This window comes from Dermacentor variabilis, chromosome 7 (genome assembly GCF_050947875.1).
Source record: "Dermacentor variabilis isolate Ectoservices chromosome 7, ASM5094787v1, whole genome shotgun sequence".
NCBI lineage: Eukaryota > Metazoa > Arthropoda > Arachnida > Ixodida > Ixodidae > Dermacentor > Dermacentor variabilis.
The window spans coordinates 109495687-109523133 of record NC_134574.1 but is presented as its reverse complement, the minus strand read 5'-3'; the positions used below and the strand labels follow the sequence as shown (position 1 = coordinate 109523133).

The window sequence follows — 27447 nt, the reverse complement described above, 5'->3', positions numbered from 1 at the left end:
AAATTCAAGCCCTAAATCGAAATTACGCTTCCGACAGTCACTAGAATTTAATATTCTCTCTCAAATGCCACAGACTTCACTAAAATTGGTCCAGGGGTAATCTCAGAATAACGTTTTTGAGTTTTACATGTATTTGAATAGGCCGTGTCGGAGTTCGGCGCCCGAACTAAAGCTTCCTCTTAAGGGATCAGCGTTTTCAATCCGCGAGGATTTTTCACCCGCAACGCGACAAGCGAGACGGAAATTAATTAACTTTGCTAAGAATAAAAACAAGGCGTTAAGTTGCATGTCGACCGAATGCGCATAGACTCTGAGACGCACACCTCCGATGTCGCAAGTGATAAAGTTGTCATGGTGAATAGATAGCTCCGGCCCAATACACATGTGCGCAATCACCATAAACCAAATCAAACGCTTACTTCCTTATCATTATCGTTTGCTAACATCCGTAGTATTATGTCAAAGCGCGATCTCGTCTCTTCTTTTCTTGACGACTGCAATTCGGACGCTCTTGCTTTTACTGAAACTTGGTTACACCTTGGAATAACTGACAAGGAAATTTCCCCCGATAATACAACTTACAACATATACAGGCGCAACCGTGATAAGAAAAAGAGGGGGCGGAGTCATGATAGGAATTAAAAAGAATGTCACATCTTTGGTTGTTCAAACCCATACTAACCTCGAAATCACATAGGTGGCCTGCTCTGTATCAACCGTGAATGTACTGCTGAGTAACGGTTACCGCGTGCCGCATTCAAATTTTTCCTTTCTGACTGCAATACACGATAGTATTAATGAGGTAATTCGTCTGTATAAGGCAGATATAATGTATCTATTCGGAGATTTCAATCTTACTTTAATCGACTGGGTCAATTCCTCCTCATCGTGTCATATGTGCACAAGCTTTTTTTTCCTTAACATTAGATTTTAACCTACTTCAAGTAGTCAATCAACCGACGCGTAATTCAAATCTTTTGGATCTCATTTTAACAACAGCTCCAGAAACTGTCACACATAACTTACTTAGATGGATTCAGTGATCACCAGCTACTCCAAGTGACCATAGATATTCCGCGTACGTCCACCGATTTCGCAACAAAGCAAATTAGAGACTACAATAAAGGTAATTATAGTATCATCAACTTAGAACTGGACAACTTTTTTATTGATGTATTGGAGGCATCCTTTTACAGCAGATATGTCAACGAAAATTGGGTGCTATTCAGAGATGTCCGCATTCATTGAAAAGCACATTCCTCTTGTTACTATAACTAACGATAATTCCAATCCATGGTTTACTAAAACTCTTCACAGAATGAGAAGAAAAAAGAAACGCCTATATGAAAACGCGAAGCACGTACAAACAGCATTGGCTGGGGATAAATACAAAAGCTATCTAAAAGAATACTGCGCAGCTTTATTGGTCGCCAAGGATAAATGTTTCTCAAAAGACTTACCAGAAAGTTAACCCTAGTAATAAGTGCAGTAATATTTCATTGCAGGATAAAAACAACTCACCTATTCCTGACAGTCAATGTCCGGCAGCATTCAATTCATTTTTCACATTAGTCTTTACAAGAGAAGATAGTTCTAACATACCCTTTGTACCCGATTTTGATTTCCAGTACATGGCTGCCATCACTATCACTTTAAAATGCGTAGTAAATCTTATAGGTAACCCTAAAATGTCTTCATCCTCTGGCATAGATGGTATAAATTCTAAAATACTAAAAAAACACAATGCTAGTATCGAGCAAAATTCTGCTACACCTATTTGACCAATCCCATACAACTGGTATGCTTCCTAAATACTGGAAGACAGCAAAAGTACTGCCTTCTTTAGGAAAGGTAACAAGAGCTCCAGTGAAAATTACCGTACTATATCACTAACGTGTATTTGCTGCAAAATGTTAGACCGAATTATCGCATCCCATATTTATTCTCATCTTGAATCCAATAACTTTTTTTGCCCGAAACAGCATGGTTTCCGAAAAGGATTTTCTTGCGAAACCCAACTACTAGAATTCACGTCAGACTTACACTTTGTTATGAACAGTAATAAACGAATTGCCTGCACCTTTTTGGACTTCTCGAAAGCATTCGATCGTGTAGCCCGTAGTCGCCTGATATCAAAGCTATCTGCAATTAAACTTGACTCACTAACCCTATCATGGATTCGTAATTTCCTTACTAATCGCGAGCAGTTCACGGTTGTTGCCAACTTTTCCTCTGGCCTGTCTGACATCACCTCCGGCGTACCTCAAGGCAGCGTACTCGGGCCTCTTATCGTTTTAATTTACATTAACGACTTACCGAACAATATATCCTTATCTGTACGATTATTTGCTGACGACTGCATTGTATACCATCCGATTAACTGTTCCGCTGACCACGCGGTACTCCAACATGATCTTGCGCACATTAGGGATTGGTGTGCTACGTGGCTCATGTCCCTAAACGTGTCGAAGTGCAAAGTGGTTTTCCTTTTCTAACAGTACTAACATATAACATAACAGATTGGTGGGCTGGTGGACTTTTGGAGCAAGCGGTAAAACCACCAAATGACGCAGTGCAGGCTCAGATGGGTTGGACCTATTTTGAAGTCATGGAAGCGCAGAGCAAAATTAGTTTTGAAGAAAGGCTCAGGCACATGGATCAAAATAAATGGACGGCTACTGTTCAAAAGCAGTTTTACGCGAAAAGCGTGGACAAAGAATGGAGGAAGAGGTCAAGAAAGCTGGCAACCAAGTGCACGGTAACTGAAAGTGTAAATACTCAACCTGAAGTCATCAAACAGAAAATGAGAGAAACCGAGACAGTGGAATGGTTGCAAAGAATGGCGACAAAAAAGAGCATGGAGTTTTACAAGGATGACAAGAAAGGAATTATAATGGAATATCTGCACGAGACCATGCCTTGCTATCTGAGGCTCGAGCTGGTTGCTTAAGCACAAAAACATAGTGGAGCATTTACTCGCAACAAGCTTAGGCATGTGTATGCTGAAGCAGAAAAATAAATTACCCGACCATTACGATACTGCCTAATGCGAAATTTGCGCGCAGCTCTACAAGTGTTTTCACTTCGCGATATATTGGGGCATCGCACCGAACACCGCACCGACTGGCAGGGCCACGACACGCGGGGCTATATTAGACCGGCCCCCCACAGTTGCCACTTCTCGGCAACGGCAGCTTATGTTACCGTAATATTTACCGGGAAACACTCACGGCGAACGCTATGCGTTAAGGTGAGATTTCTGATTAGTTTTTCTTGTTTCCCCCGCATGGCCGGTGACGCCGCTGGTGCGTATGCGCAGACGTGAGCACCATCTGGATGTGCTTCGATGTAGCTTCCCCCGCTTTCCTCCTCATGCTACTGCTGCACTCTCCTGCTCTGCTTTCCTCCTCGCGTTCTCTTCGCTCTCGCCGTCTTTCACCCGCCGCTGCGCTCCGCGTTCACTATTTCATCATTCGCCGTGCTCGTTTGCTCAGTTACGCCTATAGGTACGACGCCGAGGGACGCCGAGGCACGCCGACGTTCAACGCAGGAACAGGCGCCCAAGAGCTGTGATCTGAAATCTGGACACCACTCAAACCCGGAAACAGTGTCAACTTACAAACAGAACCACTCAAACACGTTATTGTCATCATTGTTCCGTTTGGCAAATAATGTTGTCAACTTAATATTGTTATCCGGAAATGTTCCTCAACGTCTACAAGTTGCCGAAGTGTGTCTTGTCTACAAAAGTGGTAATGGATATGACATGTCTGACTGCAGGCCAATATCATCGATTCTCCCTGTCATTGCGAAAGGTATGAAAAATTATTACACATGCGAGAGACCTCTCTTTTGACATAGCACAACCTTCTGGTACCATTCAAATTTACACACACACGCACGCACATGCGCGCACACACGCACACACGCACGCACATGCGCGCACACACGCACACACGCATGTACGCACACACACACGCACGCACACACACATATGCGCACACACACACGCACACACGCACACGCACACACACGCACGCACAAACACACACACACACACACACACACACACACACACACACACACACACACACACACACACACACACACACACACACACACACACGCACACACGCACGCACGCACGCACACGCACACACGCACACGCACGCACAAAAGACGTTCTATAGAGAGTGCATTTTTGTTGCATAAATCATTTATTCTAGACTTCCTTGAAAGTGGCGATTACGTGGTTGGAGTACTTATTGATTATTCCAAAGCTTTCTATTGCATCAATCAAATCACAATTATTAACAAACTTTCTGATTAAAGTTTTCAGGAAATTTTCAGAATCTTTTAAGCTGCTATCTACGTTACCGCATACAACAAATGCGACTAAAAAACTTTAAATCTCAGTTTAATAATATAAATATCATATACCGAAGGATATCATCCGTGGACCTTTGCTCTCTAGCATATATGTCAATCACCTAGTAAATATTGACAGAAATACAAAGTTTATCGTAGAAGCCGACAATACTAGTTACATTTCTCAGATTATCTCCTGCCGGCACTTATATATCGAGCTGACGATGTACTTGCACATGGATATAAGTGGAGTTCACTGGCAATAACTATTGCGAAAATATATTTCCCGCCCGAAACAAAACTATGAATGTTAAAATAAACTATACTCTGAGCTCTTCTAGCATTGAAATTGTACTTGTTGTTAAGGGACTTGGAGTTGTATTGCTTGAAGTCATGTATTAGAAAGAACACGTTGAGAAGGTTTGTTCTTAGTTATCAGGGGCAGTTGGAGCTTTATCGAGACTGTGGTCTCTTCTTCCGTCACACATAAACTTGTAGTCCATAACTCTTTCTTCTTTTCCACTTTATCATATTGTCACCTGATATGGGGCACGGCTATCACTGCAAACTTAACATTCACAGATTCGAGAAGAAAGCAGTGTGAATAATCGTTAATGTCCCGTATGGCTCCCACACTAAGCCTATCTTAGTGTGGGAGCCACACACACACACACACACACACACACACACACACACACACACACACACACACACACACACACACACACACACACACACACACACACACACACACACACACACACAGACACAGACACACACACACACACACACACACACACACACACACACACACACACACACACACACACACACAGGCGTTCTAATGAGAGTGCACTTTTGTTTCATGAGGCATTTATTCTAGACTCCCTTGAAAGTTGTCTTTACGTTGATGGAGTACTTATTGATCGTTCCAAAGCTTTATATTGCATCAAAGTACAATTATTAACAAACTTTCGAATCATGGGTTTCAGAAAAATTGCAGAATCTTTTAAGCAGCTATCTACGTTACCGCATGCAACAAACGCGACAAAAAAAAATGAAATTTTGGTTTAATAAAATAAATAACTATCAAACACCGTAGATAGCACATATCCAGCTTTTCTGAACACGAGGGGTTAGTTCGCGTGAGTGCCACCACGTGGCGTACTGACCTTAAACATTTCAAACTTCCCGCGGTGACGCGTGATGACGTCAACAAAGTTAAAATCAAATAATTAAGCTATCCCTGCGCGCATTGAACTTTGCCACAAATGCCTCTCCGCCGGCGTTATCAGTGTTCTTGATAAAGCGTAGCCACTCGTCGTCTGGAAATGACTTATCATCCTAAGAGCATTTAGTCGCGACGAGCGATGATAAACCAATATTATTATTGGTTTGGATATCTTTGGCACGAGGCCCAAGAGCGCATCCTGTCTTCTAACGGCGTTCTTATGTTTGCGTTCGCGTCTCTGTCTTGAAAGGACGCGCACCGTAACATGCTGCAATGGTGCTCGTGTTGAGCATATGTAAGGCGAAAAAACGCTGTTCTAAAATGTCTGTTCTCTAACTTGTGCAGCAAAACCTGTGTTAATAGTATTCCCGCAATAGCAAGAGTCCCGAGTATAGCAAGCGTAACCGCAAGCTTCAAGTTATAGTCGTAACTTGAAGCGACAGCGTAGTTGTAATCAATAGACCTTGCCAGTAAGGAATGAGCGGTGAGGCATGGCTGATGAATAAGTAATTGCCAAGATTGGTTTTCAGTAAACGTTTGTTACCAAGAACGGCGGGTGCTTACACTGCCGCAAAGGACGGATGCTCGGCGGTGACTCGAATCATTTACTCGCCACATTCACACATCTACACTTGAATTCAACTGGTTTCACCAACTATCGCTTATATTTTCCCGGCCCTAAACTGCGACTTCGCCTGCCAACCCGGGCTCCTGCTTTTCTCTCTTTGTGCCTAAAGCTTCCTCTTAAGAGGAAGCTTTAGCTCGAATGCTCCTATATAAATACACGTAAAAGCAGAATACGTTTTCTGGGCAACCACTGCGCCAAATGTGACGAGGTCTATTGCATTTAACAGAAAGAGTTAATGTCTAGTGACTGGTGCTTTCAAATACTTGATTGAGGTCGCCAATTTTTTATTGAAAAGTGGCAAATATTGAGAATTTTCAAAAAACGAGGCTATTAATTTACAGCTCCGTAGCTCAGCAATGAAACATATCACAATTCTGTGAATTGCATCTAATAGTATATCTAAAGCGCACAAAATTGATATATTACACATGAATCTAAAAAAATTCACCAATTTGGAAAACAGATCTTGCAGAACCCTCATTCATAACGTAACAAATTCGCGTAAGATATATATTGACGTAGAGAACTTGTTCGCTTTGAGTGATCTAATGGATGCTGTTTACAGAACCGCGATATCTGTTCTTGATGGAGAGCTATTCATTTATAAACTTCGTGCGTCTATTATTATCGAAATTGCGAATTTTAAAAAATTCTTTTCACGAAATTCAGACCCTAAATCAAGATTCCGCTTCCAACTGTCGCTAGAATTTAACTTACTCTCTCAAATGCAACAAATTTCATTAAAATTTGTCCAGGGGGTAATCTCAAAAAAACGTTTTTGCGTTTTACAAGTATATGAATAGGCCACGTCGAAGTTGGGCCCGATGTAAAGCTTCCCCTTAAGCTAATGAAATTCAGTTGCGCTAAGATAACCTGTCCCTACTTTAATACTTACTTTATAAGAAACCTACCGCACCACCAATGTGCCGGCTGCTTCTAACTGCACCAAACAAAACTATTAAACCAATACAAGCAATGGTGACATCATTTTATCATGCGAGTGTTCAGATTTGTAACCTTTGGATGCGGAGTAAGTTGAGAAATTGTGTGCATAATTAACAGAGCTACGTTAAATAACTTTTCAGTAATTGATCTTACATGGCTTAAGAAAATGAGTAGCTTGGAGCTCGTCCTCGAGATTATGCAGCCAGGCGAAGAAATTTCGATTAAACATGCTTCTGTAAGAGGCATGCGAACAAAAATTTTCTAAGTAGACGCTCTTGGAAGGCGTAACTGACGTAGAAAAAAAAAACATATGTAAAGTCACAGAACAGCACTTCAAGACGGGACACAAAGGAGGAACCACACACAAACTGCGCTAACAATTTGAAGCGCTGTTCTTTCTGTGATAATGAAGCAACTAGCCCGTCAGTCATTACTTGAAAACCTGTAAAGTCAGCCTGACCGCACCTAGCCTTTTATGATGCTGTCATCAATAGTATGGCCCTGTGAGCATGTTCTTTGTGGCCGGCCTGTCCGCTTTCGATTTTTACTCACGCTGTTGTTTCGAAGGCAAGCACTTTAAATTCTTATTGTCAATATAGCAGCGAAAGTGTGCCGCCGAAAGCTTGCTTGGCCGCAGAAGCGATGCATGGCGCAATGATCGTGGAGATATAGCGCTTCGCTGGCATCAAGACAATGCGCTGCCGCCGAGGAAAGGAAGATAACAAAAGTGAACAGCTTGGTAGCTGCTCACAGAGCCGTGCCGATGGTGACGGTGCCATCGTGACGAAATCTGGGGCGCCGGTATTGACGGCTGAGGAATTTATTTTCTTTATTTCTTTCTTTATATATGTAGCGAAGCCGTTAAGAGGAAGTTCTAACTCGGACCCAACTTCGCCGCGGCCTATCGAAATAGATTTAAAACACCGAAACGCTTTTCTCAGATAACCCCTGGGCCGATTTTACGGAAATTTGCGGGATTATAGAGAGAAAGGTAAATTCTAGTGACTTTTGGAAGCGGACTTTCCATTTAGGGCCTGAATGTTGTTAGAATTTGAGAGATTCGAAACTGCGAAAAAGATAGAAGCGCGAAGTTTACAAATTAATAGCTCCGCATCAAGAATAGATATCACGGTTCTGCAAACGGCATCCATTAGATCGTTCAAAGCGGACAAATTCGATATGTCAATTTATATATTACATGAATTCGTTCCGTTGTGTACAAGGGTTCTGCAAAATGCTGTATTTCCATATTACTAATTCTCTGTTGAGATTCATGTGTAATATATTAATTTTCTCCGCTTTAGACGTGCTGTCAGATGTAATGCACAGAATTGTGATATTTTTCATTGCCGAAAGACAGAGTTGGAAGCTTGATGGTATCGTTTGCCGAAAATTTGCGATTTTTGCCAATTTTTTCACAAACAAATGACGACTTAAATCAAAAATTCGAAACCAACAGTCACAAGATTTTACGCTTTTCTTAAAAGTGCAACAAACTTTGTCAAATTTGGTGCAGCGATGGTTGCCGAGAAAAGCGAATTCTCCTTTTACATATATTTAGGTAAAATCACCCGAGCTAAAGCTTCCTCTTAAGGGCTACTTTCTTCGTTATCATGTCCGCGTTTAGAACAAAATCGCGAAGATAGTACAATGCCGGCTTGACCCGCGGCGGCGGTGAAGCAGGTGCTAAGCACTCCCCATACGTGAGCCGATCCCGAAGATAGTGCATTACTGGCCTGATCCGCGGCGGCGGTGAAGCAGGTGCTAAGCACTCCCCATACGTGAGCCGATCCCGAAGATCGTGCATTACCGGCCCGATCCGCGGCGGCGGTGAAGCAGGCGTTAAGCACTCCCCATACGTGGGCCGATCCCGGAGGTAGTGCATTACCGGCCCGATCCGCGGCGGCGTTAAAGCAGGCGTTAAACACTCCCCATACGTGGGCCGATCGCGAAGACAGTGCAATGGCGGGCCGACCCGCGGCGGAGGTGCAGTTCACCATTAAGGGACCCACATACACAGTTTTGCTTGTCATCCTTCTTCACAGAGTGGAAGGGCACTGATATTTTTTTCTCATGCGCGTTTGTCCTGCATGCGTCTGCGATGAAAACAAGAAGCAGGTATGCATGAAAAATCTAAGGTAGCGGCGGCCGGTGGTAGCGCAGAAGTGAGCCTGCCCAGCCCCTGCACGTACTTATACCTCCATTGACATGGGTTTGTGGTAGTGATAGCAACCAAAGCTCTCCTTTTTCTGCGCGCTCTAGCGATTGTGAAACTAAGGATGTCGTTAGCATGCCCTGCCAATGAATGCAAATTGCAGCAGTTACGAGCGGTGGAATCCCGCTGGGGCTGATTGTGAAGAAAGCTTCCTGTCTTTGTCCGCTCTCGCGATGGTGAAGCTAAAAATGAGGAGGAGGCCTGACGGACACAACATTGATCGTCACCATAACGTTATGGATGGACGACCTGCGGAAAGGGCAAGGCACATGAAGTTTTTAGCACTTCACTTGTCCTACAGTAAAGCGCTACAATGGCTAGTATGCCCTCATGGGTATGGTCGACGAATTGCTTCTCACTGCTAACACTGGGCTGATACTAAGAAAATGCTCCGTTCGCAGACAGCTCGCTACACTGAATTTAGCAAAACAATATCAGTTAATAAAAGTGCATGTGCCAATTATCTGGTGTCCTTCTTGTATGTGTGGAGGGCATAAAGGTCTTGGAAATGAAACGGTAGTATCGACGTTTTTGCTGCAGTTACACACAAACAAAATTCGTTGAAGTGATCGGACAGCGATTGACCAGCCGAGAAGACCAACCCCAAATTGAAAAAAATCGCTGGTTTCTGATCTTCCAATGTACTTTGCGCTTATCTGCCAACTGTAATATTTTTCTTTCTGTGCTCTTATGAAGAGGAAAACTCCACATTACTAGAATATCAACAACAGTACACAAAATAGACTGGCTTTGAAGCTGTGACCACGCACCGCGCTTTTGGACATTTAGCCCATACAGTATTGGGGCAGAACGTTTGAGCAAAATGATTAGGTTTTCGGTCAAAGCACTGTGACAGACGGGAAGAAATCGTTGCCATGCCCGGTCGTAACAATATCATCTGAAATCTTATTTACTTATATATTTTTTTGAAATACAACTATAACCGTTTATACATTTGCTTCGTATCACTTATATACTAGCTTGCCTCGTCAATCTCAAAAATGTATTCTCTTTGCGGTAGAACGCCTTCGTGGAAAACGACGCAGCATAACATTAAAACCTCCAGCAAGGTTCCTATCCAGATGATTAGCGAAATTGTGCACTGAGAGCGTGTCGCCTAGCGTGCGATGGAAAGTTGAATTATGATCGTTCTAAGCTTGTGTTGCGTCTAGTACGAGTGAGTAGTGTTAGCGATGACATTGGTGTGAAAATGGTCAGCTCGGTCTGCGATAAGTTCTTGTGGATCTCCACGTTGAACGTCGCAGTCGCCACGATGAGAGCACTCCTGTGACATTATTAGCCCAGTGGGCTGGGAAGGCTCGAGTGGTAGTTCACTTTGAGGGGTATTGGCTAGCAATTATTAGTACACGTACTTTGCGATGATGAAAAGGATGCAGAAACACCACTGGTGTTGTTTAACTATTCGTAAACAGGCCCCCAAATTTCAGTTAGCCCACCCCCAAACATAAATTAGGCCCACCCCCGAATTTCAATTTGGCACACCCTCAAATTTAAATTGGCCCATACCCAAATTTAAAGTCAGCCCCGCCCGATTTTCATTTCGCCTAGCCTTAAACTTCAAGTTGGCCCAATCCCAAATTTCAATTGGGCCACCCCTAATTTTGAAGTTGGTCCACCCAGGAATTTCAATAAATCGCCCCCAAATTTCGAGTCGACACATCCCACAATTTAGGTTGGCCCGCCCCATATCGCCCCCAAATTCAGATTGGCCGACCCGGAGAATGCCCCCACATTTAGGTAGGACCAACCCCATGTCACCCGCAAGTACAGAATGGCCCGCCTCCACAAACCACCAAATTTAGATTGGCCCACTCCAATACCACCTGCAAATCCAGGTTAGCGCACCCCCATATCAGCCCCAAACTTAGCCTGGCCCACCACTCGATCACCTGAAATTTAGGATGGCCCACCGCAAATCACTCCCAAATTTAGGTTAGCCACCACCATATCACCCCCAATTCAGCTTAGCCCAACCCCATATCAACCCCATGGTTAGGGTGGCCCGCCCTCATATCACCCCCAATTTTAAGTTCTCCCAACCCCATATCATCCCCAAATCCAGGCTGGCCCACCCCCCATATTCCCCCAAACTTAGGCTTACCCACCCCTATATCACCTCAAATTTAGGTTGGGCCACCCCCATATCAGCCTCAAATTCAGCTTGACTCACTATACCATTTCACCCCAAATTTGGGTTGGGCTACTCCCATATCACTACCAAATTCAGCTTGCCCCATCCTTGTATCACGCCCAAATTTATGCTGATGCCACTTACAATTTCAAGTTGGCCACCCAACCATTTTTATGAAGACCTATGTATATATATGGGAAATGCGTGAAGTTTATTGGCGTTACAGACACGATTTTGCACGATTTTGCTACCAAATTTGCGGGGGTACTCGCCAAAGAATGCTGCGCATTAAAAGCAAATGCACCGAACGAGGGACGCCATGTGTTGATCCTAAATGGTGACGGCTAGCTCTGTAGAACGACCGGGGCAGACACAGTACGGGTCATTTATTCAAATGGTTTTTTTTACGGCCACACCTACGGATTCATACCCCTTGGCTGTAGGTAACACATTAACAGTAGCTATTAATCCAGATGCTGCACATCTCCTAGTTGGTGCATTTCTTATTTGGATGAATCTTTAGAAATAATTAACGTTCGGGCAGCGACTCAGCCTAGAAGACCCTTGGTTCCACACGAATGTTGCATAGGAATGGCACTGGCCACCGGGTGGCAATGTGGCACAGGTGGACCTGGTTCACTCGGGGTGGGTGCCATTAAGGACAGCCGAAAGTTGAAAAAAACGGCCTTCCAGAAGAACGCAATGAGAATAGCCATTTTGTTCTCCCGAGGTCCACGCTACAAAGCAGGGAATTTTTTTTTTGCATAACACAAAGCCATGCGCAAGCTTCTAGTTATGATGTCCAATGAACAAAATCTTCATAAAAGCGATGAGGAAGGAAAAATAGAAAACATAATATTTCAAGAGCACCACTGGAAAACGAGAACCGAAAGCAAATATTGAGTTTTTTGTTTCTGCCATCTGGTAGGAGATAATAAAACTCAGTCCTACGCGGTTTCAAAAAAAAAAAAAAGAACTGCGCTGCTGAAAAACGAAAACCGCAAGCGAATCTTGGGTTTTGTGTTTCTGCCATCTAGTGAGGGACTACAAAACTGGTCCTATGCGGTTTTAAAAGTAAGTGCGAAGCGGGAATCGAACCGCGGCCGCCGTGAAGCGGGACTGGAGGTGCGCGCGATTCTACCACTCAGCTACGCCTTCCGAGGCTTCGCCAAGTGTTACGCTCCTGTTTCTATAGATACTACGTGAAGTTTTACGGCAGTGTTACAAAAATCGTTTTCAGGAACAGTGTTACGCCATGTGTGGAGAGTCGAGATAGGCATCAATCGAAACCTGAGTCTCCGGACTACATACGCGGCCTGGGTATTACGATAGACGCCGTACATGTATCACAGACATCGTTCTTGCCTCAAAAAATCGAGTACAAATTTTCGTCGTTTCCATATGCTTCCATTGCTAAATCTTTAACCGCTGTGGGAACAAAATTCTTACGTGCCATAGCGTGATCACTGCATTTGGCTCGTGTGGATTGTCTTCCAGGACACGTCTGTCACCTACCTTTTCCGATAATCGACCTGCAGCTTTTGTTATTTGCGAAAAACCCGCTCGTTCCATTGAAAACGCGCTAGCTTCATGCCGGGCCCGCTTGGGGCGCTAGTTGGTACGCGCCCAGAAAAGCTGGATATGTCCGTGGACCTTTGCTCTCTAACATATATGTAATCCACCTAGTAAATAACGGCAGAAATACAAACTTTATCGTATACGCCGACAATACTAGTTATATTTCCGAGATTCTCAACGACCGGCACTTATAAATCGAGCTGATGATGTACTTGCAAATGTATATAAGTGGAGTTCACTGGCCATAAATATCGCGAAAATAGAATCTGTAATATTTCGCGCCAAATACAAAACTAAACATGTTGACATAAATTTTACCCTGAGCTCTCCTAGCATTGAAGTTGTACTTGTTAAGAGTCGTGGAGTTCTATTGCATGAAATCAAGTATTAGAAAGAACACCTAGAAGAGGTTTGTTCTAAATTATCATGGACAGTTGGAGCTTTATCGAGGCTATCGTTTCTTCACCCGTCGCACATAAAGCTTCTAGTACATAACTCTCTCATCTTTCCTACTTTAACATATTGTCACCTTATCTGGGGCACAGCTATGATTGTAAACTTAACAGATATTCACAAATTGGAGAAGAAAGCAGCGTGAATAATCGTAAATGTCCCGTATGGCTCCCACACTAGGCCTATCTTTGATTACCTCAGATTGCTACCCGTTTCTGACCTATAAATCCATTCTTATGAGCCGCTACAATGTAGGCGTGAAACATAATGACGTATTTATCCGACAATTTGCGAATCTAAATGAACCTTGTCTCAATTTTCTTTTATACTGCAAGTACTGTATGTGCTTAGCATTTTCTACAGAGATTTCATTTTTGAGCAGACTAACTGGACGCTGCCACTTGCTGCCTCCTGCTGCCTCTGTGTTTTAAACGGGGTGGAGGCCCGGTCACCCCTTTTGTGGTTTGTCGCTTACAAGTCCCAGCATCGCTGTACTTTTCAATATGGATGTTGAAATAAAGTGATGTTGACTGACTTTGACCTGACTGACCAGACTTGATCTAGAGCGGAAAGCCGGGACAGTCAGGGTAACCACTTAAGAGATGAGTGACGTGGTATCGGAATACATCATTGCGGTGTTCACGTGGGTGAATCGGAGAGGCCTGCAAAAACAGCACCCCGCCAACCGCAGGCATCACGTGAACGTATGCGCAGGAAACTGCTCAATGATCCCTCAAGGCTGCCAAGGTCGAGACGCTCGCTTTGCAGTGAGCGAGAAAAGTTAGGGGAAGTGAGAAGTTAAATTTATTGTTAGAACAATGATTCTTAGTGCTAAATGCATGCTAAGAATAGTTGCAGTATAGGGGTTTACTTGATTTTTATCTCTCTCTTCTGCAGAATTCCATTTCGACTTTGTAGCGGTTAAGGCCTTTGCTTGGTGCTTCCCTCTACAACAAAGTATACGTCGAGCACTAGCTCATAACAGAAAAAAAAAAAGATGAACAACCCTTAATAATTGAGAAACATCTTTCTGAAAACGGAGTGCACTGGGTCATGATCAGCACTTTAACTTCGGCAAAGAAGTCACTACTCCAGCTCAGTAAAAAAAATTTTTTTTGCTTCGAAATGCCTATAGGCGAGTTCAGTTTACTTGTATCTATTTGGTTGACACGGTACCGTGACAATGCGCATGCGAACATTTCTTTGACATTGTTTGACGCCTCCGGACAATTAGTATAGTGAGTATACAGAGAGAGAGAGAGAGAGAGAGAACACGAAGCCACGCACGGGGCTTCGTGTTCGTGTTCGTGGCACGGGGCGATATTTATGGCCAGTGAACTCTACTTATATACATCTGCAAGTAGGCCTTTACAGTGGACACGGGGAGGAGGGGCGGCACATACGTTCTCGCACTTTATCGCGCAATGCAGCGTGCAAACACATCTGCGGTGCCAACGAGACGTCAGCACGGCCTAAAGCCCCACAACTTTATTTATTTATTTATTTATTTATTTGTTCAGTTACCTCACAGGTTCCCGAAAGAGTATTGCGTGAGCGGAGGACACAGGGAATTAGGAAAAAGAAAGGAGTACAAAGAAATTATGCATTGTTAGCAAGTAAACATGAAAGACCAAATATCTAACAATATAGATTATGCGATAAATGAAACAAAACGACTGTGTGAAGTAGCAAGAAGGGAGTACCAAGAAATTATACAAATGGTAGCTGGTGAAGATGAAAGAAGAAGTCTAACAATGTTAGCGCAATACAAAACAAACAAACAAAGCAAAATAAACTATACAACGTCGCTAAAAGTATTTACTTAGGTGCGCAGTAAGGTTTAGATGAGATGAATTATGGAAATAATATGAATAAGCGTGCTTTGAAGGATACAGGGTCAAGAATGTTAACTATGTCGCTTGGTAGGTATAATGCTGAAGGGCACGTGGTAAGGCCACGTGCCAACTTATAGAAGAAGGTTCGGCGTTCGAATGCCATGTTTTTTTCTTTCGAATATTTATTACTAAAGGAAATTTCAAAAGCTGGACGCTTGCTACCCGACACTTATAGAGACGCCCGTTTGTTTCCTTTGTAGCTACCTCGAACAGGACATGTTTCAGACCGTGCAAGTCAGGGACGACCTGACCGCGATGAAGGAGCAGCGCCGGGTGTACCACTACGGCATCCTGAACATCATCGAAGAACCCGCACAGGTCGAAAATCTCGCAACCGTGATCGCGCCTGCTATACTCAAGGTAAAGGGGCTGGCACGTCATTTCAGTGATAGTCACCTCGACTAAAAGCGGCCGGCAAGTTCAAAAGAGAAGTTGAGTAATGCGGAAAGTTGGGCTAATTGGTGATTAATCATCATACCTGGCTGGTGAAGCAGCGCACTGACACGGACGCAGTGAAGACACACAAGAAAAGACAGCGAGTGTGGTGTTTTCTTGTGTTTCTTCACTGTGTCCGTGTTAGTGGACGCAGTTTCTTAGCCTGGTCCCGAAGGTTTCGCTTAAGTGGATGGCTGCACCTTGTGCCGGATAGGCTCGGCGGGGGAGACCGTTCAGCACGAGCTGTCACTCAACAAAGAAGACAGATGATACTTGTTCGCAACCTTGAAATATTCACAACCCAATCTTCAGCGAAGCTGTTCCTTTCGTGAAGGTGCATTCGGAATTTTCCTTGCTTGAAATTAAAACACGTACTTTGAACCGTTGCCCGTATGTGACTCGCACTTTTGAAGTCAGGCACTAATATAATATGATTTTTTAGCACTCTCTTAAGTAACATATCACGAAGCCTATATTCTATTCATACCCATACGACTTCTAGTACTTGTTCCGTATAAGATTTATAGCTTGCTCAGGGGAGTGGTCGAAGTCAGGGGAGGGGTGCATCGTTCGTAGAACACACTTGTGACGTTTATGATCACTGGCGTACGTAACTTAGTGCTAAGGTGTTAGTACAGCCGCACACTTCCAACTTCGCCTACACGTTGACCATTAGTCACCCCTAGTGTTAACCAAATGTAAGGTGCCTTCTTTTGTTCACCGAGGACATCGGGAAACGTACTGCGAACCTGTGTAACACATGAAAATATTCCAAAACAAACAAAAGAGGGTAGTATTTTTTTTCAAAGCCCCTGCCCTAAATAGGCTACAAACATTGTACGAAGTTTTCTTAGATGCTATAAAACACCCTTGCCCCTCCTCTCCACATTCCTTTCCCTCATTTTCTCCGTCTATGATCCAGTCATTTAAAGCTGTTTTAGGACTCTGAGAGACATTCCGGTTAACGGTAGTACGATATCCTAGAGGGCTTGAATAAGAACCAAATTTGACGCAAAGGCTGTAAATTAATCCATACGCATTTAACTTCACACACTTAGTTGCCTCCGCGCTTTTTCTAGGTTTGAACTTGGTGTAAAGTGTAGTTATGACAAGAAAGCGGGCTCAATTTCGCACCACTCGTAAAACGAACGGATAGTCATAAAGCTCTGGAGCACTCGCATATCTAATACATTGAAAACACCGCAACTGGGCCACATATTTTGAACTTAGCCTATATTGTGCAAAGTGGGACGCACGTGACATATTCAAATATGAAACATTATATCTGCCCCCTCCTTTCCTTCCCGATGCTTTACCTACGAATACGATTGTCAACCGGGCTAGAAAGGCGAAAACTTGTCATGTCTGCTACCAGTGCGTTGCTAAATCTAGTTTTAATAGTCTGCTATTATCTCGACTTGTGTTAAGAAAAGCGGCAACAAAGTATGCAGCTTTTTTGCGCCCACGACGAGAACGAGAACAAAGAAGAGGCTGAAACACACGAGCGCGCTCACATGTCTCAGCCTCTTCCTTGTTCTCGTCTTGTGTGCAAAAAGCTGCATTCATGTCCTTCCAACATGCCCAAACAGTCACCTTAAGGAAGTAGTTTGTTCAGGCAGACAAAGTAGACCATTTCCATGTATTTGCGACTATCTTGGAAAATCTTGCTGCTGTTCTTTTTTTTCTTCCAATATTGTGCCTGAAATAAAGAAATGGGTTTTCCGACCTTGTTATTATTGACAGGTAATGCGGAGGCTGCTGGGTTCAAACAGAGAACGCGACAAGGTCTTCGTGGGCGTTGGGTACTACTTCTACAATGAAAAAAATGCATGGTCGGACCTGGAGTACACTGCTGAAAACCTTGCATTGTGAGTACGCAACGTCCAGTGAACATATGCACCTAGAGGTTTTGGAGCGTATCGCTCCAAAGGTACCCGGGATAGGCGGATACATTATTTTACAAGCTTCGATCCGCCCGTTCGTCACTAGGCACTGCAGAGCACAAGTTCTTCACGTAAATTTTCGTTATAGTTTCCCAACTCTGTTTCCACAATTTCTTTCCCCCGATGCTATTAAGTGTTTAGACGCGAAGAGCGTACCTGACTGAAAAGCGACAAAGATTAGGACAATGCATGCAAGAATATAACTACAATCACGGTTGCGCGACTCAGCTTGCAAAACCTGTTAGCGTCGAATATGTCACACGGTGGCGTTTTAATGAACACGTCCCCGTCTCTCGGTCTTTATTTCTGTTCATTCGAATGTTTTCCGTCTTCGGCGCCACTCTAAACGCAAGCGAAGCAGAAAAAAGAAATTTAGACGTACTTGGGGAGGTTTTTTTTTCGTAATTTTTATAACAACCTCGTCATCAATATTGAATGGCCAAGGGAGACCTCAACCCGGAGGCAACGTTTTCGACGGGAGCACCTTCCATCGGCGGGACCCTGGCAAAGACTCATTCCCTTAGCTCTCATCGTCCAAGTATTGTTCACTTGAAAGTACCAGGGCATGGGAAGGACACGTAATTAGGAGATTAGGTCATTAGGAGATTAGGTCATTAAGAGTTACGGAATGGATTCCAAGGGAAGGGAAGCGTAGCAGAGGGCGGCAGAAAGTTAGGTGGGCGGATGAGATTAAGAAGTTTGCAGGGACAACATGGCCACAATTAGCACATGACCGGGGTAGTTGGAGAAGTATGGGAGAGGCCTTTGCCCTGCAGTGGGCGTAACCAGGCTGATGATGATGATGATGATGATCATGATGATGAAAGCACCAGTTACGCAAACAAAGGCGGCTCTGACTAGAGTCGTCACATGATACAAATTTCTTCTACGAAACGTTCCTTCAAGACTAAGGCTCAGCTTGTTCAACCACTGTTGCTATATTTAAAACTCCATCCTCCTATGGAACGCGATCTTGGGATTTACAGAAACGCGATTCAGTTCAGTCCATCTCTCAATCCCGAATGCGATTGACCCGCCATTGTGGCGCAGTTGATTTCGCGTTGCACGTCTTAAGCGGGTGCACGTTAAAGAAATGCAGGTGATCAAAATGAATTGCGAATCCCTTACCACGGCGTGCTTCATAATCGCGTCGTTGTTGTGACACGTAAAACCACGGAATTTAAATATTGACAAATCTCCATTAGAAAAGCGGTAACATTCAACCCGGGCAAATTGTTTTGCACCCGGAAGAATCACGAATACTTTGTATTGCGAAGACATTGAAAATGCCGGTTTCACCATAATTATGTTATCTGAACATTGGCACATTTCGTTTTAATGGTAAAAAAAGTTGCACAAGATTTCTCACGCTGAATTTGAGAGATGTCTGCGTCAGCATTCGTGAACATCTCTCAGAGATGAATTTCCACTGTAGACTCCATCCAAGATTTTCAGAATTCTGTCACGCACGTGCGAAGAAATCATTACGAAATTCAGCAACACAGGGAATGCGTTCTGTGGTATGTAGATCCTGGTACCTGTGCTCGATGTGTCACCGGAAAAGTGTTTTTACGTCATAGCATCATCAAGGCCTAAACAGTCTAAGGTGATGTAAGGAGGTATGTCTTCAGCGGAGCAACTGGTTCGCAAGAAAGTGACGGAGCGGAAAAGGAGGAGCACAGCTGAGTCATGTGACGTACTAACGCAGATGACACGAGGAGTGCTGCTGGTTGGGGGCGGCGGGGGGCGGGCGCTTTGAATGGCTCAAAGCAAACCAACTACCTTTGGAGTTAATTAGGTCGAACTGAATTAAGGCCAGGTAATTAATATATAGTTAATTAAGGCCGTTGAACCCACGATCCTTGGTGGGAGTCGAACCCTCTTGGAGATTTGGGCGAACTAGCGATATCTACAAATTCGATTCCGATTGACATCGCGAAGGTCGAGAATTGGTGCTAATTAAGGCGAAGTTGATTGATGCACACGAATCTACTATCCAACATGGAGGTATGAGTGAACCAGTCATATCTCCAAGTTGGATTTCAATTGACATTGTGAAGGACGAAGGTTGAACCTTTGGGGCTAACTCTGCCGAAGGGAATCAAGGCACAGTTAATTAACATAGAGTTAACTAAGGCACTCGTACCCACCATCCTTGGTGGAAGTCGAATCCGCGGCCTTTTGTGGGAGTCGAGCCCGCTTGGAGATTTAAGCAAACCAGCGATATCTAGAAGTTGGATTCCTGCTGACATTGTGAAGGTCGAGAGTCGAACCCACATTTGGTGTGAATTGGTGCGATGGTAAGTAATGCACGATTAATTAGGATATAGTTAATTCAGGCCCTCGTGCGCACGACATTTGGTGGGATATGAAGCCGCGACCTATGGTGTTAATTAGAGAAAGTGAATTAAGGCACATTTATTTATGGTAGAGGCAATTAAGGCACTCAAACCCAAGACCTTTTGTGGGAAAATACAAGTGATAGGAAGTCAGAACGCTTTAGAATGAAAATGTCAACTGACGTAATGGATATCTCGTGAGTGGGCAGGCTTTCGCCGTCATCCTCCTTCGCGTATGTTAAAGTCACGGTCAACTTTTCAATTCTTGGCTAGAATGTGCAGCGAGACAAGGCCAATCCCTAGACAAAGAAGCCGACGACAGACACCAGCGCTACATCATATATATATATATATATATATATATATATATATATATATATATATATATCTGAGGCAGAGAAAGAAGTAGAATGTTAGCGCGTGATCTCGGGGTACTCTGCGCCGGCTGGACCTGGTCTGTAGCTTCTTTCTCGGACGTCGTTTAACCCTGGACACAAACATCATTCGTAACGTCTTTGGTGGACGTGCTGGGTAAATCTTGGATGATCCTGGACGACCCAGAAACTGTCCGACGGAGTAGAAGCTTGGCCGGTTTACGACCACAAGCAGCGGACATGGCCGATTCCGGAGAAAGCAATAAACGACCCCACAGGCGGCGGACGATACAGCAGTCACGCAGGCCAAGCTGGCTACAGGACACTGCTTTGAGAGCCACCCACCTTTTCTGGGAAAGCGAACGAAGACTGGCTTAAACACTACAACAGAGTGAGTAGCCACAACCACTGGAGCACTACGAAGCAGCTCGATAATGTGGTTTTTTTTCTCGCTGGAACCGCGCTTCTCTGGTTTTAAAACCACGAGTACGTTCTGACAAGCTGGGATAGTTTTGTAGAATTCACTAATTGCTTCGGGGACCCGACCTCTAAGAAAAAGAAGGCTGAGCAGGCGCTTTGCCGACGACCTCAATTGCCTGGCGAAACGCGTACAACGTACATAGAGGCTGTTCTGAAATTATTCGGAATCGTCAGCGCTACTATGACAGACGAAGACGAAGTAGGACATCTGCTTAAAGGAATCGCTGAAGATGTTTATAATTTTTTTATAACGAAGGAAGATCTTAGTACTCCGTCTGATCTGAAGAAACACTGCCGGGCGTTCGAAGCGCTGAAAATGAGAAGGATTGGGCCAAAGTTCGGACGCTTGGACAATGTTACTACTATTGCAAGTGTGTCCGTCCCAACCCACGACGACATCTCGGTAATTCGGCAAATGGTTAAAGAAGAGCTTGAACGCCTTAAAGCTGTTGACGACGCTCATGTGTTCCATTAGTGCGCGTTTGATCATCGCTCTTGTGTGCCACCGGCCACCTGGGCACATCATAGTTACCGAGAACCTCGCAGGACCTGTGCTGATCGTCCGGAGAGCAGCAAAGTGCCACCGCAACCGACAAGTCTGGGACGCCGACAAGATGCACCACAACGATTTGTTCCGCGGGCTCTTCCTTCCTACAACAAGCCTGAGATTACGTTTCTACCCATGACATCCATGTCACCGGTGTCAGCCGCGACAAGCCGCGACTCCCGCATTTGCTACAGCTGCGGTATGCCTGGACACATTGCTAGGTGTTGCCACCGCCGCCAGCAGCGTGCTCAGCTGCTCAGACAGCCTTCGTGACACCTGACGGTCTCTTTGAGTTCAACGTTAAACCCTTTGGCTTATGCAACGCTCCAGCGACATTCGAGCGATTTATGAATACCGTGCTCCGCGGACTCAAATGGGAAATTTGCATGTGCTATTTAGACGACGTCATTATCTACGGCCGGACATTTCACGAGCACAATGAGCGTCTGTCGATCGTTCTTGACTGTATCCAGCGAGCTGGCATTATTTTAAACTCGAAGTAATGTCATTTCGGTGAGCGTCAAGCCCTCGTACTAGGCTTTCTGGCCGACAAAGACGGCATACGACCAGACCCTGAAAACATAGCAGCCGTTCGCGACTTCCAACAGCCACAAACGGTGAAAGATCTGCGAATAATTTTGGGCCTTTGCTCATATTTCCGGCGCTTTATCAAGAATTTCGCACAGCTTGCCTCTCCCCTCACGTCTCTCCTTCACAAAGGCACCCCATACTTGTGGACTGCTGATTGCGCGTCGGGGTTTCAACAGCTGAAGTTTTTGTTGACTTCTGGACCGGTAGTGCGGCATTTTTATCCGGAGGCGTCAACTGAGCTGCTTACTGACGCCAGCGGTGCGGGTGTTGGCGTTGTGCTTGTTCAACTCTGCGGTGGCCGTGACCATGTCATTGCCTACGCTGGTCGGACACTTACAAAAGCGGAGACAAACTACACCGTTACGGAACTCGAGTGTTTAGCAGTCGTCTTCGCCATTCAGAAGTTCCGTCCGTATCTACATGGCCCCGCATTCACGATAGTGACTGACCATCATTCACTCTGTTGGCTGGTTGGGCTGCGTGACCCGTCTGGCCGGTTGGCCCGCTGGGCTTTGCGCCTTCAAGAGTACAACGTTTCCGTTAACTACAACAGCGGACGCTGTCACACAGATGCTGATTGCCTATCCTGTCTGCCTTCGCCGCACACTAAAGCTGAGGATGATGACTTCGATGACTACCTAGTTTCCATCTCTTCCGACTTTCCAGACCTGAGTACCTTCTAGAGCGAGCAACGTTGCGACCCTACCTTGATATCCCTACGGGCAGCTGCACGTAAGCCGGCAGGAACAACACCGTTTACTTTTCGTGATGGTTTGCTGTATATATAAAAAAAACTTACTAGGCTGATGGTCCGCCATTGCTTCTACTTGTGCCCGAAAACCTGCCCTCTGCTGTCCTTCGTTCCATGCATGACTATATCACCTCCGGGCACCTTGGCTTTGCACGCACACTACACCGACTTCGACAGAGATATTTCTGGCCCCAAGCTCTGGAAAACAACGGAACAGTATGTCGCCAGCTGTACTGTTTGCCAGCGCCACAAGCAGCAAACGATGACGGCCCCAGCAGGCTATTTACAACCAGTTAGGCCACCGACGTTACCCTTTGAAAAAGTCGTCATCGACTTGCTTGGCCCACTCCCAAAGACGTCAGCTGGCTACTTTGGATAATAGTATGCGTAAATTACCTTACTCTCTACACAGAAACGGCGGCACTTCCATCTGCCACTGCAGCAGATGTCTCTGCATTTTTGTTGCATCACGTCATACTCCACCACGGCGCTCCCCGTGTTGTCATCAGTGACCGTGGACGGGAATTCACCGCCGACGTCGTTGAAGAACTTTTACGGCTTTGTGGTTCTGCATATCTTCATTCCACTCCTTACCACCCGCAAACCAATGGTCTCACGGAGAGGACGAATCGAATCCTTACCACCATGTTATCAATGTATGTCGCTGCTGACCACAAGAAGGGGGACGCCGTCTTACCTTTTGTAACGTACATGTACAATAGTGCCAAGCACGAAGTTACTGGATATGCGCCGTTCTTTTTGCTGTACGCAAGCGCTCCCCAGAGCTTTCTGGACCCTATTCTACCTTTATCGTGCCAATAAGATCTTTCCATCGCCCAAACTCTGTGTCGTGCTGAGGAAGCACGTCGACTGGCACATCTTATGTCGTTGTCCTCACAAGGCAACAGCAAGATTCGCTATGATGCGCGGCATATCCCCGTGAGCTTTACTCCCGGTGATTATGTTTGGTTGTGGACACCTGTTCGCAAAACGGGATTGTACCGCAAGTTTCTTGCCACTTACACCGGACCATTCGTTATACTCAGCCGCTTGAGTGATGTGAACTATGTCGTCGCCAAAGTGACGGCAAGTAATCGGCGTTCACGTGCGACGCAAGTTGTTCACGTGGCCAGACTCAAGCAGTACCACCACAGGTCCCTTTAACTCGCTCAGCGAGCTTCGTCTGCCCCGGGTGAAAATGTCGCAGCACTGCGCGACTGAGGCAGAGAAACAAGTAGAGTGCGCGCGCGTGATCTCGGGGTACTCTGCGCCGGCAGGACCTGGCCTGTAGCTTCCCTCTCGGACCTCGTTTCACCCTGCACATAAACATCATTCGTAACAATATATATATATATATATATATATATATATATATATATATATATATATATATATATATATATATATATATATATATATATATATATCGGACGGCCGGAAATAAGAACAAAAATGACCTAAGATCAGAGCTACACATAAAATTACCGTACGCGTGTCCACAGTGGGATCAAAACATGCAAGGCACAGGTCATAGCAATTTTCAAGAAACCGCATTTCGTTTTCTGATAGCGACACTGAACGCAGGCCCACGTACCCTCATTTTCTTCTTACTTCAGAGGCCTAAATATTTTATGTTGCCATTTTACTTTTGGCGCGCTTATGTTATTTTTCTGTTACCGGGATTCAGCCGCGTTCTCGGCAGTGCAAGCATAAATGACGCGGGAGTCGGTTGTAATATGACCAGAGTAATAATTGAGGCCTGTGTGATTGCAAGGACGGAGACCACGTGAGCATACTTATGGCATCGCTGTAAAAAAAAGCAAAGAATAAACCCTCGGTTTCTTGATTTACACCTATTTACCTTTACATTGTATGTTTTACATACTGTGCACACGGGTACAGTTCTCATATGCGTAATGCTAAATGCATGTTATTCTTGTTTGTATTTCTGTCCATCGGGTGCGTATATATATATATAGGGTGCCTCTGAACACAAGATATTTGTAGTTGAAAGTATCACAGTACTTGCGTGGTGGCCTTGCTGACTGCGTCTAGTCGCACTATGCATTCTATAGTCATGCCCATTTTATGACGCGTGCTATATTCAGAATAGCCTTTACGAATCCAGTGTCTCACGTTTACATTTCCAACGACACTGAGAATAAGAAAGATGCTAACGTTCGCGTTCTCAAACAATACTCCACTGGAACGTCTTCATCCTCTCATCGATGGATAGATAGATGGATGGACGGATGGATGGATGTGATGAGCGTCCCCATTGGAACGGGGTGGTGGGTTGCGCCAACAAGCTCTTATTATTATATTGCCTAGTGTCCTTACCTATGTTAAATAGTGATAAAAAATTAAAAAGAAAAAAATCACCATAAATTCCCGTAAGAAAAGTTTCTGAACCCCTATTGTGAACTTTGTTTTTGTACGCCTCTGTTGTTTGTCGTTTCCCTACTTTTCTTCCACCAATTTTCTAATCGCCGCTTACTAATCTCTACTGCGGATATGTTTACTTTCCCCCTGCTCTCGCTGAACCCATGGGCTTCAACGATGACAGTGGCGCATATATCAACCGCTGGGTAGACATCTTTACATTGTAATAAAACATGCTCCACCGTTTCCCTAGCTTTACCGCAGCAAGGACATGCTCCTTATTGTATATCTTGCTTTATAGGTGTGTGTTCTAAGGCATCCTGATCTCGCTTCAAAAAGTAATGAGCTTCCATTTGAGTTATCGTAAAATTGTTTCTTTCCTGATATCGTTTTTTCCTCTGAAGTAGCTGCTCATGGCAGGTTCCTTTTCTATTGCCGCCACCTAAGAGATTATCTCAGCTTGTCTGATTTCCGTTAGACGTTCTTTATCGCTGTGTTGCTCACCTACAGGCCGCACACATGCTGGTAAGCTTCCTAGTGCTCTTCCTTAACTGTGAATCAATGTTTTTCTTCGATATGCTTTAGCCGTTCTTGATAAATAATTTTGCTGGGAGCTTCCCTCTCTTCAAACCTTGTCCAGCCCCTACCACACTACAAAGCTTCATTTGTAGTCTTCCCGTGAGCACCCAATGCGAGGCGTCTCACAAACCATTGGTTGCCATGGAGTCCTGATTGTAACCCTGATTTCAAGCGAACAACCGCATTTACAAATGTAATTCCTCGAACCATTACACCTTTTCACATAGCCCGGAGCACCTCGTACGTATTGCATCCACAACAGATTTTACCACAGCGCCACTCCTCGGCTGAAAAAGACGCTGTTCTTCTCAACTGTTACCGTCGAACGGCAGCAATGGACAGCAGGGACCACCTTTTGTGGATAGTTGGTGCTGCCATTCGCCTTCTAGATTCGCGGTGGAGTTGTGTCAAGGAAAGTTCTAGAATACGAGGGTAAGTTCAACAAGAGTGAGCGAAAACAACGTTTTGGAGTCTGGGATTACAGCGCTGCGCGGATCTTTCGTTGGCTAGTTTCGGAGAGATATTTTTCTGCTCACTCGCTGTACCTCGTGTCATTTGCATAAATTTTGTTGCCCGCAGGCCTGAGGTGGACATCGTGGTGATACTGAGCACAACTGTGACGATGCCGAGCCCCGCAGAATGCTTCACGCTGCCTGTCAACGTTTACAAGAGCCGAGACTTGCATCCAGCCACTCTGGCAAGTGTATCCGCATGTTTACAGGGGGAATTAAGAAAGCGTGCGGAAAAAGGTATATTTCTTAAAATTTTCAAAGTACTTGCGCTTTGAAGAGATCAGTCAGAAATAAAACGGGTAAACAACAAAATATGCTATTTCTGTTAAGCCATTATGAAAGGCTTGGATACGCCTATAGAGTAGATAGAAAAAAAGACAGCACAGAAATTCACCGATGATGAGACGATGATGCTACTCCCTAATGCGAAATCTGAGCCCAGGACTGCATATGTTTTCCTTTCGTGATATATTGGCTGGCGCGGAGAATCTCTCTCGTGCGGCCCGTTGCAGTCGAAGCGAAGCGTTGCAAAACAAGATACACTCAAGCACAACGATAGCCGCGATCACAGTCGGCGATCGTTGATAGCCTGATCTATGGGTCAAGCGCGTCGGCTTTTATACATCAGTCGTCGTAGGTTCCAGTCTAATCACTAGTGCGCGAGTGGCTTCCAGAAAGTACCACACTAAGCGCGGCACCCGTACAATCAGATTACGAATACTATGGCGCCATCTCTTAGTCTCGCGCGGCATTCTGCTTTTCTCCTCGCAATTTCGCCATTGTCTCCACTTCCGCTTTCCTCCTCGCGCTCTCTACGCTATCGCCGTGTTTCATCACCCGCTGCGCTCCGCGTTCGCTCTTTCATCCTTCGCCGTGCTCGGTTACGCCGAGGGAGGAGGACGAGGTAACTGAACGACGCCGAGGCACCCCAACCTTCAACGATGCCTCCAAAGAGTTGGGTCACCTGCTAACCTCGCCGCCGATACTGCGTCACTTCGACCATACAGCTCTGACTGAAGGGCACATTGACGCCAACGCTGCTGGACTCG

The 27447-nt window shown here is 44.9% G+C and overlaps 1 protein-coding gene across 2 annotated transcripts in view; it reads left to right on the top strand.

The window, feature by feature from the left end:
* The window catches only part of LOC142587014 (uncharacterized), a 63563-nt gene that overhangs the window by 26161 nt on the left and 9955 nt on the right, over positions 1-27447 (top strand). For both annotated transcript variants that reach the window (XM_075697889.1, XM_075697888.1), the window contains 3 exons: positions 15666-15825; positions 17644-17768; positions 26466-26583. In XM_075697889.1, coding sequence (XP_075554004.1) covers positions 15666-15825; positions 17644-17768; positions 26466-26583 — 403 coding nt within the window. The remainder of the gene's footprint in view (positions 1-15665; positions 15826-17643; positions 17769-26465; positions 26584-27447) is intronic.